The 15,136-nt window shown below is 42.7% G+C and overlaps 1 protein-coding gene across 5 annotated transcripts in view; it reads right to left on the reverse strand.

Moving 5' to 3' along the window:
- The window catches only part of INPP4B (inositol polyphosphate-4-phosphatase type II B), a 515,731-nt gene that overhangs the window by 42,940 nt on the left and 457,655 nt on the right, over positions 1-15,136 (reverse strand). For all 5 annotated transcript variants that reach the window (XM_037126042.2, XM_053658182.1, XM_053658183.1 and 2 more), the window contains 6 exons: positions 13,979-14,102; positions 12,796-12,913; positions 9,720-9,860; positions 8,433-8,530; positions 3,691-3,803; positions 236-390 (listed from right to left, as the gene is read on the reverse strand). In XM_037126042.2, coding sequence (XP_036981937.2) covers positions 236-390; positions 3,691-3,803; positions 8,433-8,530; positions 9,720-9,860; positions 12,796-12,913; positions 13,979-14,102 — 749 coding nt within the window. The remainder of the gene's footprint in view (positions 1-235; positions 391-3,690; positions 3,804-8,432; positions 8,531-9,719; positions 9,861-12,795; positions 12,914-13,978; positions 14,103-15,136) is intronic.

A 15,136-nucleotide genomic window follows, 5' to 3' on the forward strand; every position in this document is an offset into this window, starting at 1 on the left:
TTGTATCAAGATCCAGCCACCTTCTCCTCTATTGCCTAGAATGAGTAGGAGGGGTACTTCAAAGTGCATCATCTTTCACGTCATGAGTGAAAAGCTGTAAGCCATGGAAATGCAGTGAAGTTACTACGTGGTGAGTCCTCCAGTAAAATATGGATCTGGGCAACACACAAACCAAAAAAGCAAACCGAAATCGCGCGATGACTCCCACAGAGAGGCAGTTAGACAGGTGGAGTACCTCCTCATGCAGTCCAGGGCCCGGATAAAGAAGTCCTTGTGCAGCTGGTGCTCATCTCTCAGGATGGAGCACTGCTCCAGCGTCACCGACATCGACGTCCTGTCTTTGGCACTTTTACAACAGGTGAAGCGAATGCCGTTGAGTTTGCGACAAATCTGCAACACAAACGCACACCCCACGATTGTTCACATGTCGGGCACTCTAAAGGGTGGGACTCCTACGCTCTTCCTGTCTAAGCACACCTCATGTAGCTTGGTCCACGGTAGTCTGCTGGTCCGATCTGCCCTACTGAACGCAGAAGCTGTACCTTTTCATGTCAAAAGTGAGTGGAAAGCTAGATTTTCTGTGGTTCTCTGTATGGTGTGAGGTGTGGGACTGTTGACGCTGTGTGGGGGGGATAAATATTCAGCAGAGGCAGCCATGGTCCCTGGCAGGGCTCCCAAGCTGTTGGGGTAACCAGAAGGATAGCCACTTAGGAGTGACACCTTCATTGTGTAGGCAAAAACCATCTACGTATCCTGGACTAGACACTTGATTCGAATCCTGAATAATGAATATGACCCTTTCTAGTCTTGGTTTCATGTTATGAAATTTCAAACATCCCCATGGTACCAGTGTGGCAGGTGAGGGAACCACTGACCACTCATCAATACAACTGATAGGAATGAGGACCAGTCCCATACCTATGACCACTGCTAATTGCACATCCGCTGTGTACCAGGTGCCATGCTAATAAACTTCATATAGATTTGAAATTTAATTAACTGCACATGAACCCTGGAGGAAGGTATGATTATTTTCAATTTACAGGTGATGACACTGAGGTTTGGATAGGTCAAATAACTTGTGTACAACTGATGCTAATGTAAGTCTACTTAACTCTAAGGACCAAATCTGTAACTTCCACCCTACTCTGTTTCGGTCTGTCATTCTTTCTTGCTGTTACTCTGATATAAATCAGGAGAAGTAATTGCTTTTCTCATCACCTTAAGGTGGACAAGTGATTCATTCCATTCCTTTCTCTTCTCTACCCCATGGTGTATCCCTGATATGAGATACCAATAATCAACTTTAGCATCAACAGTGCTAAGCAACATGCACTTACAATGAATCTAATGTAATATGATATAAGCCTGCTTTATTATCTGCCACCACGGAGACCTTAACAGTCGCCTGCTTTGAGGAGAGGATAATAATAATACAGTGTATCAAGGGCTTAAACTGTATTTTAATAGTGATTCTTATACTTAATTTAGGGTTTACCTTTACCAAAGGCCTTATTAGACCTTTGGTACTTTCTCACCACTTCCAGTAGAAGTGACTTAAAGACAAGGAGGAGAATGATTTCAACATATGATCTTTTTCCATCTAGAGAACTCCAATTCTTTCAAGTGAACTGTATTTTTTAGATTTCAATACAAAATAACAAAGAAGGGGCTGTAGTCATAGTAATAAAATATAAACCTCAACATCCACCAAGGAGATAGATTTTTAAAAAGAATGGGTATTTAAAGCTGTGTGGGCACTACTGCATGCAGGGGGCAATCCCACCAAGGAGACAGGCTGGGTTTGGTCTCTGCATTTCTACCACTTTCCCAAAGTGTATGAGCTTCATTTAACACATCCGATTGGTGCTTGGTCTGTAAAGTCTCATTTTTATTTTTAAAAATTCGGGTAAAATAAAATCAAGTAGCTTTAGATTTCTCAATTAGCATGTAAAACTTTATCAGGAGGAGTATTTTCACTAAGAGATTTAAAGAAGGGAGTAAGGAAACAGAGGCCGAAGCAAAAGCTTTCTGGAGAATGTCAAAGGGGATGTCTGTATTTCTTCATTCTAGCAGCATTGCCAGGTTTACAGGATATTGACACTGAGCTATCAGCCTACAGATATGCTGTTAATAATAAAGTCATGTCCCCAGAGAAGGCCAATTTCTCACATCGGGCTGCAGGTACTTCAATGCAGCAAGAAGTGGTGAGTAAGCCGTATTTGGTCAGTATATACATTTAATAAAAATATTTCATCAATAAATAGAACTATGGGAAAACTTGTTTCTACATTCAAATGGGAAAGTACATATACTAAGACAAAATACACATCGTGTTCACATGTGAGCATCCTTCATTTTCTCATATACGCAACTGCCTGGTATGTGTGGAATGACATGTATCTGTCCCTGTGCTGTCAGAGAGCATCGGTAAAGGATCAGACTTCCTTTGTGTTATCATGTAATTAGCGGGATAGCAAAAATAACTCCCAACCTGCCTTCATGAATTTTCTGTGAGAATTAACAACCACAGTAGTGTTCAAAGACACAAAGAGCAGCCACAATGGGGAGAGAGCTATTAAAAACAACCTTCATGCAATACAGTATGGCGCTAACTGGGACCAGCGTCGATGAGCTGCTGGAAAGCCACGTTTCATATCATTACCTTTAATGCTCTTCCCTGGGGCTCCAAGAGGGCAAGTAGGGAACGTAGAGCAGCTTTCCTCTGCCTTGCTCTTGGAAAGTTATTTTACATCTAGACTCATGGCAATTTATCCACTCCCTTCCCACAGAACAGAGGGAATAGTACTGGGTTATAAGTGAAGCCCTGGCAGTGGTGGGAAAGGCCCTGTTTCAGACACTACGGGTAGAGAATGAAAAGACCACACTAGAAGATGGGTCGGCCTAACTCCAAACTCCATGAGGAACGCTGAGAAGAAACCACACATGTGGGACTCATCATGGAGATTCCCAAGCTATGCCTTTCCTACGAAAAGATCCATTCCCGAGGGTCTGACTGTTCAGCAGAATCTGTAGGCTCATGTGAACTGTTTCTGAATGGTCGCCAGACAGGAGCTGACAAAACACAGGCAAGGTTCCTTTGCTCACCCTTGTAGAACTCTGTAGTGGAAAACAGGGCGATCTTTTATCTGGAGGGTGCCATTAAATGAGAAAGAACCACTCCATATATAGCTCATTACCCCAAGAGCAACCCATCAGTAATGTATTCTATGCCAATATCTAAATTAACAAACACATTTACAAGCTCATTAATTGAACAATATGTCCAGGAGCCTCACAGAGGCTGTGAGTCAGAGACCTGATCCCCACACTCTGTTAAAATCATAAGTCTCTAGAGCATGATATGGGCCATTGACATTGAAACATGCAACATCAAGAAAATTAAAGACGCTTCCTTTTAACCTCAAAGTGTCAAACACATCCAGGATTTATGAGAAAAGCCAATGAATGGGTTAGGATTCTCTCTCACTGAGTTCATCTTCTCCCAATTTGTTTTCTATTCTACTCATAGCACGACCAATGCCCCGGAAAACACTTCATCTCCTGGGTGATGGAGGATGACACCTGGTGACTCAGAGTGCGGAGGTTGGTCCCTGCCTCAGAGGCACCCAATGAGGCTCGCTGGTCCTCGTGGTGACAGTGAGCAGATTCTGACAGGACAGTGCTTACTGTTGCGGCTAGCCACATGATTTCCACATTCTTCCTTTTTTTGGCTTGAATATTCTGATGGAGATTTTCTAGTAATCCCTTTAAATCATGCTGTTCTTGAAAATGTGAGATGTCTGAAAAGGAGAAAAGGAGAAAAAACACTGTCAGTATTAAGTGCTCACGAAATTTTCCTCAATATATTTGACAATGTCATTTGGAGCAGGCTATGTGAAGATAATCATACTTATTAATCCTTTAGTTTTATCCTTAAAAATATAATTCATTTTCCCTATTCCCCATTCCATGGGACTGTGATAATATCAACTGGATATATAATACTATTACAGCAGCAAGAAAAACCATTCTTAATAATGATCACTGCTTCAATCAAAGTGTGGCACAGATGAGGCAAGGGGATAGAACCTTCCATTTTTCACTATTGAATAGCCAGTCTGAATCAGGAGAATGTATACAGTAAATATAAAAATTCTGCAAAGCACTGCTTTAGGGCAACCTGATATCCAAGATACTTAGGTGACTTTTTTTACAAGGCTCATAGTCAGAGGCAGCGTCAAATAAAAAACCTGGTCTCCCAACACCAGGAATTTCCTCCAAATCCATGCTGGTGTTTTCACAGTTAGCTGTGGGTACTAAAGAACAGTTCCAGTATTAACACAATGGTCCAGCTTCTTCAGAATTCTGAGACTCCAGAATAAAGCACAACAATTTTTTCAGAATAATTTAGTTTCATTGTTGACACAGAGAATTTTTAATCAGCCATTTTAAACCAACTACCAAGCTCTTGAACAGACATTGAGTGGCCATTCTCTGCTCTAGAGCTAGTGCTCCAGCACAGACAGACGCAACATCCCTTAGTAATTTCAGCACCTGCCCGCACGGCACGCCTTTTAGAAGGAGGATACTTTGATGTGCTTAAAGTTTCCAGGTTACTCTTCCTATATCTCTAATGATAAAACTTGCCTTATATAGAGCACGCCCCTATCAATCCAATACTTTGCTTGATGCTGTTGTTTTTCAACCTGACAAAAATCTTGCAGGCCACAGAACTTCCCAGAAGAAGTATCAAAAGTAATGACTAGTTTGTGGATTAACAGGTAAGATTTCAATGATAGACCCTGATATATCCCCTAAAAGTCACAGTCACTTGGAACATTGGTCTGAGTATGAAAATCAGTCTCTTTGAATGTAAATATCTTCAATAAATCTTGTTATTGCTACTCAGTCCCGAATTCCCCTAACACGATATTTAGACAGCAATGAATCTCTACACCTGTCTCCACAGGAGTGTTCTTTATTCAAATGGGGCTGAAGAATGTAATTAAAAGGCAAAAGATACAAGAATGTTCATTACTTAATTGTTTAATATTAAACAAAAATTAAATTGCACAAAGAGAACAGTAAACTATTATATACTGTTGCTATGTCATATATAATAGGTAAGATTAGTAAGTGCTGCATGTATCAACATGGATACAATATTAAAAACTGTTGAGCAAAAATTGTAAACTATCAGAGGATTCCTACAGGATAACGGCAGTAACACAAAGTTAAATGTGCAAAACTGTACCATATTTTCTCTAGTTACATACATTTGAAGTAGGAATGTGTATGAAGGTGCAAAACACCAAATTCAGGCGATCGGTTTTCTCAGAAATGTGAAGGTAAAAGATGGCCACCGAAAGGGAGTCCCCTTTAACTGAAAATACTTCTTTCTTACAAAGTCTGTGAGACCGAGGGATGAATTTCTGAGTATTATTTTATGATCTGTACTTTTCTGTTTGTTCAAAGCTTTAATAATTGTTCTTAAAGAATGAACGGAACCAAAAGTTCCAGAAAAATGACTTCTTGTGCCAAATCTGTCCCTGCTTTGGCGCGTGGTCTTCAGCGAGTTGCTTCACCCTCTGTCCCTATTTCTTCACTGCAAAATAAGGACAATAACCTTGTCAAGATTCATCAACTGTGGGTGGAAAACAATTAATAAAAGTCTTGGCAGAAGAGACTACATTATAAAATTATGTGTCAACTCTGAAAAACAGAGGAAGATGTTAGTAGCTCTTAAGAGAGATCATAGCCTCGGACAGGATGCCTGCTTTCTCAGGCAAAAGTCGGAATTTATCCAAAGTAGAAAATGTTCTCATCCACACACACAGGCCAGCACAGGGGTCTGGGTCACAGACATTCACACACCCAGAGCCCGACTCCCACCACTTCCCAATGGGACAGAACAGCCAAGTCCAGAGGCACTTTCCAGTACCCTCTTTGTTCTTGTTTTGTCAAACAGGACTTCTTCCTCAGCAAGAGTTCTGACCATGACACCGGCCTGAACCAAAGGCAGGGCAGGGACAAACGAGCAGGAGCAGGCCCGTGCACTCTCAGCTGATTGACCTGCAACACTAATGAGGCCAAGGCAATAGCTTCTTCGCCTCATGGTCAATGATGTTAGGTTGCCAGAGTGCTCCGAGATGAAGTGGAAATGATGGTTGTTTTCCCAGCTCCTGTTCCACCCATTTCCCACCAGCAGCAGCATAAAATGTACATGGGATCAATCACATTCTCACTCTGAAGTCAACTGGTACAACCCCATCACTCTTGAAATCAGGACCAGTTCAGGAATGTGCATGTAAATCTAAGCCAATTGAACTTGACTCTGACCTTGACCTTGACAATTGTTTCAGGGGTATGTGCGAGTGGGAAGAGAAACTCTTTATCCCTTTGGTTGGGCACAGGCGTAGGTCATGCCAGCCATCCACGAGTCACAAGGGGACCAAATGTACGACAGTGTCAACTCCAAGAGTAGCAGAGCAATGAAATGGGATGGGGAGGGTCATCTGAATATTGCAGAACCACTAAACCAACTGGGGACAGGGACATGAACTATTGTAAAGCTAGGTTACAATAGTCCGCTTTTCCTTCTCAGCTCACAGGGCCAGACAGCTCCCCCTTACAGTGCTGACCTAGGAGTTGACAACTGGAAGCATTCCAATAGACCTGTGTGACTGTATTCTTCTCCTTTGTTGGTAAAAAGGGCAAGACATGAACATTAGCACTGAGAGAGAATAGAGAGACCTGACATGATACAATAAGCTGATACGTGGTTACTCCCCATTTAAAGGGTACAGAAAGCAGCATTTCATCTAATCAAATCACCATCAGTTTGCTCTGAATCATGTAGCAAATGTGATGGGGACTCTAAAACATGGAGGAGTTTATGCTAGTGACTTTGGAAGTGCTTCCCTTAATTTATTTCATTTTATTATTTTATTTGCTGAGCTCAAATTTTAGTGTCTTAATGATCTGGGCAGATACAGAGGGGCCTTGAAAGGTTTCAGAGATCATGAAACCCAAAGGGAAGATGAGAGCAAGAAGAGAGAGAAGCCCGCATGCCTCCCCCACTGGTTCCCCAGCTGATGCACGAGGCCAGGGAGCGTGTGAGTGGAAGTAGAGTCTGATGATTAACGTGCCTCAGAGTCAAGGCAGAGGGAACAACTGTCTGAGAGCCACGTCGGATTCAAAGGCCATGTGGCGGGAGAGGTCCATGGTACACAGTCCCAGACAGAACAAACAGACTCCACAGTCAAAACAGCTCGATTGCAGACACTCGCTCCTGGATTCCGATGAAGATTCCGAAAGGATGTATAAAAAAGGGTGTGCCCATTCGTGGAGTATCCCCACGTGGCTTAAATAAACCCTTTTCTCATTAATTTCCAGTGTAAAAACAGTTTTTTTATCTTATTAAATTTTCAAGGAATTAACAAATCTGAAATTCATAAGTACGCTGGCTGCCAAAAAACCTCCCTGTACTTAATTTCATTTGGCATTAAAGATGTTTTATGGGAAATCCAGTAAAACAGCAGGTGAAGTGTTCCAGCTACACACACATGGACACACACATGCCACCATAAAACTCCGAGACTGTGTTCACTGTGCTATGAAAAGACCTGAGCACTCTGCCGCCTGAGGTAGTTCAAGCCCAAGTGTCAGGAGACAGGTATCTCCAGAGCAGTGAACATGTTGCTAGTGACTCAGTGACAGGTAGACTCTTATTATAGCTTTCGGTTAAAATATTAAAATATTTCTCACTTTATTAGAACTTAGTGTCTTTTATTGCTGTGAACATCTCAACATACCCACAGATTTTGTACCCCTCATCAATGGCCTGGGAAGACATCCCTGCTTCTCCGAGTTTGGACTGCTCAAATGCCACGTGCTTAGTTTTGTGGGGAAAAATAGTAAAACGGAACAATGGCCAAAAAACAAATACCCAAAGGTATGAATCAAATTTCTGTAGGCTTGAATGCCTTAACATTTCTCATGGTAATATTGCAGTAAGTATATTTGATAATTGGTTCCTTACGCTGTATCATTTTCTATTCCCCACAGAACTTGTATCCTACCTGATTTTCTCCTGGTATGCGCATGAGGCATCTGATGTAGCTTATCGATCAGAAACCTAAACCTTTGTTGAAGTCTTTTACATGGTCGAGAATGACATAAGGATTTCTACTGGACTCAATGGAGCTTTTAACTTCTGGCATTTTTTCTGATGGCAATGACATTAATGTCCTAACATGAGCAGGCGGTGGGCCTGGCCACCTAGGCCATCAGCCTTTTTTCGGCTCTGATAATCTCAAAATTGCTCCAACCTTCATGCTTCTTCCTTCTATTGACCTCTATGTCTGACCCTTCTGAAGATTTATAATCAAGCAGTTATTATTGTTGTTTTCTGTAATTCACACACTTACAATCAGGAGGCATCTGTTCCATAAATATCGTGTAATATTCTTTTAGAAGTTCAAAATTTTCCTGATTAATACTTTCCTGCAGAGAAACATCTCCAAACCTAAAAATAGAAAAGGGAAACAGTTCTAGGTCATAAAGTAGCCCCTGAAAGGAACACAATTTCTATTCCCTTTGAAAACAGATGGCAATGGTTTCCTATGGAGATGCTCACCTTTTTTAAGCAACACTGCACAATGGTAATTTCAAACCCATTCCAGTCCCATGGGCCCTGATTTAAGTGCCCATCCCTTCTGAAACACCAAAATATTCTTACAACCACCCATATAAACTTGAATGAGATATCAAGTCTAAGACAGCAGCCCCTGTGCTTTGTGCAGAATTGATATTTGCTTAATGCCTCCCCACCTCTGCGGGGCTGTAGCTCTGAGACATAAAATAAACTGCCCTCTCTCTTTTTACCCTCCAAGCTTCTTCTTCACCCATGGGACCGGAGGAGGACCCAGGGACGAGGACCAGACTGGGCTGCAGACAGGCTCATCCACACTGTCGGGTGCTATGGCGCATGCCGAGCCCTGCAGTCTCCCAGAAGATACTCCGCCAATATTTTTTTTTGTCTGCACTATGAAGGCCTAAGCCCTCTGCCTAAACCCACCGCACTGGCCCTCCTTCCTCTGCCTCTTTCTCAGGATAAAACTTTCTATCTGTATATCACTGATCTTGTGCCTTCATTAACCATTTTCTGGGGTAAAACTTAACACCCACTTGTCCATAACGGATGCCATGTCAATGGCTTTCAGTATGTGTGTCTCCAGGCAAATATCTCCATTCGAGTCGGGATTTTCCAGATGCCAATTAAAAACCTGAGTGTGACTGATCCTACCCCACTTCACATATAACGCACCCCAAAACTGAAACCACCTTCTTCTTGTGTTTAGAAAGAAACGTATTTTGCGGTTAACTTGGGTTCAAAATCTCGGCACCTGTTTAGATTTACCAAACTGGTAGTCACAAAACAGTCATGTGGGTGCTCAGGACAGCACAGGGAATACAGTCAGTAACACTGTGATGACTAGGTGAGGTGCCAGGTGGGTGCTGGGAACATCGGGGGGACACTTTGTAAAGTGTAGGGCTGTCCAGCCAGTACGCTGCACGCCTGAAACTGGAACGAAATAATAGTGAATGCAAACTGCACTTGGGGGAAAAAATACAATACATAAATAAATAAATAAATAAACAAATAAATAAAGAAGAAGAAAATCCGAAGGACCAAGCTCCTGCCCACAGCTCACCTCTCAGCGAGGGTCTGCTGCTCGTTGATGCCGACGTTAAAAAGCACAGGGTGCACTCGAAGTAGCTGGCCTTCTCTGACCTGCAGAGGCAGGGACTCGAACATCCTGGCGGGGAGCTTCACCTCCACCACGTAATGCTCGCTGGAGGGAGGGAGGAAGCGGGGGCGGCAGAGAGAAGAAGCGTCACTGGTTTCGTTTGTTTTCATGTTCGATTCATTGGAAACAAACAAGAGCGAACCGTCGAAACACAGCCCTGATTTAGGTTTTTGCACTGCGATCTGCTTAGTTTCTGCTATCCTATTCATTCCATGATCATTCCGTTCACTTTGCTACTAAATTACTTGGCATAAAGGGTTGTTTACGTCTTTGATTTCTCTCCATTAGTCTGAGTTCCTTTAGGGAAGGAAGAATGTTTCAGGTCACTTCTGTGTCTCAGAGCCCTGTGCATAAAAGCCTCACTATTTGTTTTCTTAATTTAGTTACTTTTAAAACCTGACCAGTATCAAGAATAACAAAGTAATTTAAGGATTTTTTAATATAGTGAATGTAATAAGTCAAATAATTTATAATATTTTCATAACCATTGCCCAAGTGTTCTTGCTGTTGATGGACCTCCCTTTTTGTGTTGGCCCTGATGAAAATGTAATAGTTTCATTATTTAAGGCTAACCTTTGGCAGTTCCTTGTCATTTTGAAATACTACCATACAATAGGTGCATTTTTAAGAAATGGAAATTTCCATTAAAAACTACTTCTAGTGTTTGGGGTTGAAAACTTAAATTAGGAATCACAAATATGGCCAGCTTGTGTATTTTGAAACTTGACAGTGTGGGTTGAACACAGGAATGTAGAGAGTGTTGCCCAGAATTTGGGGAAATCCACATGATTTCAGGACTACATAGACGGCTGAGATTGTAACACATGTATTGTGTTACACGGGGCAGTTAAAGAACCTCTTTGTGGAACCTTTTAATGTTTCCTCTGCACGTAGATAACCAGTTGTCACGGCACCATTTTTTGAAAAGCTTCTCCAAGTGATTTGCTTCGGCACCTTTGTTGAAATTGACCCAAAAGGTAATAGTTTATTTCTGGACTCTCTATTCTGTTCCACTGATCTAAATGTATATAATTATGCCAGTCCTATATGGCCTTGATCATTGCAGTTTTTTAGGAAGTTTGAAATCGTAAAATAAGTCCTCCAACTTTGTTACCCTTTTATAAAATTGTTTTCCATATCATGGGTTCTTTGTATTTTCAGGTAAATTTTAGAGTTAGCTTGCTGATTTCTGCAAGAAATACAAGTGATATTTCCATTGAATCAATAGATGAATTTGTGGAGAATTGCCATCTAAGCAACACCAACAATTCTAATTTGTGAACACGGACCGTCGTTCCACTTACTCAATGCTATTCATGTCCCTAAGCCCTGTTTTGTGTGTTATACGTTCAGTGCTTAGAGTACTTTGTTGAGTTTAGTCTGCTGTGATTATTCTTTTTTGATGTTTTCGTGAACGAAATGATCTAAATTACCACCATTTCTGACAGCTTCTCAGGAACATGCTTTTTTCTGCTTTCCAGCCCAGATCTAGTTGCAACTCCCCCTCCCCCGCCCCGGCTCTGAAAGCAAAACTGTCAGTCTACCTGGGCTGCCTTTACCTGCTAATGTGGTGCAGACAGAGCCGGGGGTGATGAGGGCAACCCTTGGCAAAAAGGCCCAACTGTCTTGTCCAATCGCACGAGTTCTCCATGAATAAGTGCTTCTAAATATGTGTGTGCATCACTCCCTCAGTCCTGAGAAGACTGTCTGAGACAGTGCTGCCCAGTGGTGATGCCACTCTCTGAGGAGCGGAGCTGCTAAGCTGCTCATGGGGCCGGGATCCCAGAGGTCCCCCTCTCACCTGCAGGCTGCCTTCTGAATTTAGACACAGCCCGGAGAGTCCCCTCAGAACCAGCATCCTGTCCTCCACTCACAGAAAATGCCCCGGTAAACGTCTCTCAAAAATTGTGATAAAAGTATCAGTTTCTCACTTTCGCTACACATCTTTATAGTTTTTTTAGAGTGGCACTATTTTCCAGGTGTATGTAATAACCAGTTTTACTCCCCTTTCTTCCCATGAATGGCAAATGAAGCATTCGTTGGCAGATGAAGTATTTAATTTTATGAGAATGTGGTTTTTCTTGATGTATAAGAAGCAGCCACCTTTCATTTCACCCTGTATCCAAGTCATTCTTCACACGAAATTTAAACTAATGATCGGATGTTTACTGTAGTCAAGAAAACAATGAATTTGAACTTACTTAGTCTCCTCCATCTCTCTCTAGCATGAACCAATCTCTCTCTTTAGTACATTCATGCTGATTCATTGTGGTCCAAGGATGTTTTCAAACACTGCATACCATCAGAAAGCATTGAAGAATGCTAACACCAGAAATGGTTAAAATTTGGAGGACTTCTGATTGCAATGATTTACCCTGGGATATAATTCTTCTTTTGGAGGTCTACATGACACACCATCATTTTTCTTAATTATTTCTGATATTCTGCTCATCATGTGCTGACCTGAGAAGCTATTTATTTAAAACCATTCTCGGAAATCTCAGTCTGGAAGTGAATAATCAAAAATAATTAAGAAAAATGGTGGTATATGCCCCTGATGTAGAAATACATCTTTTCTAAAATGTTGCTGCTTTTAACAGAATTTAATATGAAGTCATCTCAAGAATTATGGTGCTATTAACCAAATGATTTCAGCAGCAAAAGTAAAAATACCCAGACCTTTACACTGGGTAGTAATAAAGAGAAAAGTGTTCTCATGCAAGCTGTTATTTTGAATTCTTCATATTTCATAGGGAAGCAAGGCACACTCACCTCACTACTGCACGATTTAGAGTCATGAGACTTCTAGGCATTTTTCAAGATCTTCCCCTGTCACATCATCTACACTTGTTTCTCCCACAAGGGAAAACAGAACAAAGCAAGAATGTCCAAAGCAGACCTTAGTTCTCCTTGGCTCCTTCGCCAGAGTTAACACAAACATCTAACACAGCTTGGTCTTCGGGACATGGATGCCACTCACCGTCTTCCTGTTATCACCGGCAGGACATCGTTGGATTTGGCTTCGATTATTTTAAATGCGACTTTCTTCAGGTCGGCAATGCCCACCGCCATGTCCTCCAGCATTCCGATCTCGTCACCTAAACAGGGAACGGAGTCTGGTTACACGCACACTCTCTGAAGAAAAGGCACTTGGCAGCCCACCTCGCTGGTAGAATCTGTTCCAGCATTTTAGTTGACGAGATTGGGAAGGTGCTGAGTCCATTCCCAATGCCTTTCCTCAGAGGCTGAAGGTTTTCATCCGTGAGATAAGAACCTGGCCAACCGACCCCAGCAGCTCCTGCACCCTTTGGGGGGTGGGGACGTGCAGAATGCGCAGGTTGGCTGGGAGGATGGAGAGACGTTTTGACCGCTTTAGGAAGCAAAGTGCTGAGAGGGACTCTTTCTACTGGCAGGACTGAGGTTTGGCTTCTAAAAATAGGAGCGATGGCTAAACTGGAGATCCTACCTAGGAGGCTCAGGTGAGTTTTATGTGTAAATATACTGATAAATAAAACCTAGGAAGGAGTGTGACCAAGTACGATTCTAGGTCAGCACCATCCAACAGAAGTTGAATGTGAGCCACACACACAGTTTTCAATTTATTGGTAGTCACATTTTGAAAAGACTAAAATAAAAAGGTACAACGAATTTTAATAATACATTTCCCTCTAACTCAATATATCTAAAATGTCATTCCATTTATAAATTAATAGAAACTAAGGATGACTAGAACACTCTTTTCTGACCAGTCTTTAAACCTGGCAGACATGTCCAGTACACAATGGTTTGGACTAGATCCATTTCAAGTGTGCGACAGCCACACCGGGCTGGGGGATGAACAGTGCCACGTGGACACCGGACGGCTGGGCTTTGGCAACCCAGCCATGGGAACTAGGATGGCAAAGTGCCTTTTAGGTTAAAAAAGCCAGACAGCTGCTTAGGTCCCTGCTATGAAGTAATCTATAATTCGATTTTCATCCCATAAGGGGGTAAAAGCCCAGTTACCCAGTGAACACAAAGAACAAAAAGTCGCATCATTTTCATAATGCTCGATGCAGTAAAGTTGGACTTTCCATTTTTACGTTTAACAGAGGACCCCAAGGACCAAGCATCCTGGGAGGAGGAGCAAGGCCTCCCCGTGCGCGGACGCCGCCCATACTCACTGTATGTGCTCAGCAGACCTTCGTACTGCGCTACCAGCCCCACTGTGTGCAGCTGCTGCAGGAAGCCGGGGTCGTGCAGACTGGTGTGTAATTTGATGATAAAGCCACAAACCAATCCAGCAAGCTAGAAAAACAAATCATTGAAGAATTGAGGGGGTCAGCAAACTTTAATTTAAAAATATGAAAGACTTCTGAGGCACCAGAGATTTAATTAAAAAGTTTCAAGTGTGTGTAACAAGACGCTGTATTCTGTGCCCAAAACCAGTCGACAGTCTTCTGTGGGGAGAGGGGGTGGGGGCGGGGCCCCCTTGGGAAAGAGACCAAAGGATGGCTCTGGGGTCATGCAGACATGTCTACCAATCCTGTCTCTACCCTGTCCGGCAGTAAAATAACAACATGTCACTTAACACTTACCAATAGTGTTATTATTTTTAAAAATACTTTATGCACACGAGAGTAGAGACAAGGGTGCTCGTTTCAGAGTCACAGAAAAGACTGTCAGGAGCCCGTCATGGAGAAAACTGCGTCAGTCGGGGTCTCATGCCCGATGTGCAGCTCCACTTATCGCTGGACCATCCATGAAATAGTGAAGGATGGGGCAGTTTGCTTGAAATGTTCCCTGTGCCTGGAATGTTCAGAAGAAGGGGCCTCTGTCTCTCCTCTCCTTGTGGTTGTCTATAAAACTCGATCATGGGTAGAGGCAGGAGGGGAGAAGGGAGGCCCCTGCATGGCCGGCCCTGGAGCCCCAAAATAGGGCTGGGTGGAGGCAGAGGAGATGGTTCTGTCCATCCTCCTGTCTAAGCCTTCCTGCTGACAAATTCATTTCAGATATAAAAGAGGAGACCATTATGAGGCCCACCCCAGGCTGCACAAAGGAGGTGTATAAATAGTTGGTTGCACGCAGGCCCCTTTGCCAGGCCTAGCTGGCCACCTGCAGTGCAAGGCAGCTGTGCCTTTCCTCCTGCTGGGCCCTGCATGGAGACCCCAGGGCATGATATGATGACAGCGTGGGTGACTCTTTCCTCCACAGTCCCTCTGCTCCGTGAAACAGAAGGTACGTTTCAGAGACTTGGCCATCTCTTTGCAGAAATAATCATAAGCTCTTACAAGCTGTTTCCATGTAACTTTTGGTTCATATTTGTTACGAATAAGAAAAAC

Source organism: Artibeus jamaicensis, unplaced genomic scaffold (genome assembly GCF_021234435.1).
Source record: "Artibeus jamaicensis isolate MK-2021 breed Jamaican fruit bat unplaced genomic scaffold, CSHL_Jam_final scaffold_537, whole genome shotgun sequence".
Taxonomy (NCBI): Eukaryota; Metazoa; Chordata; class Mammalia; order Chiroptera; family Phyllostomidae; genus Artibeus; species Artibeus jamaicensis.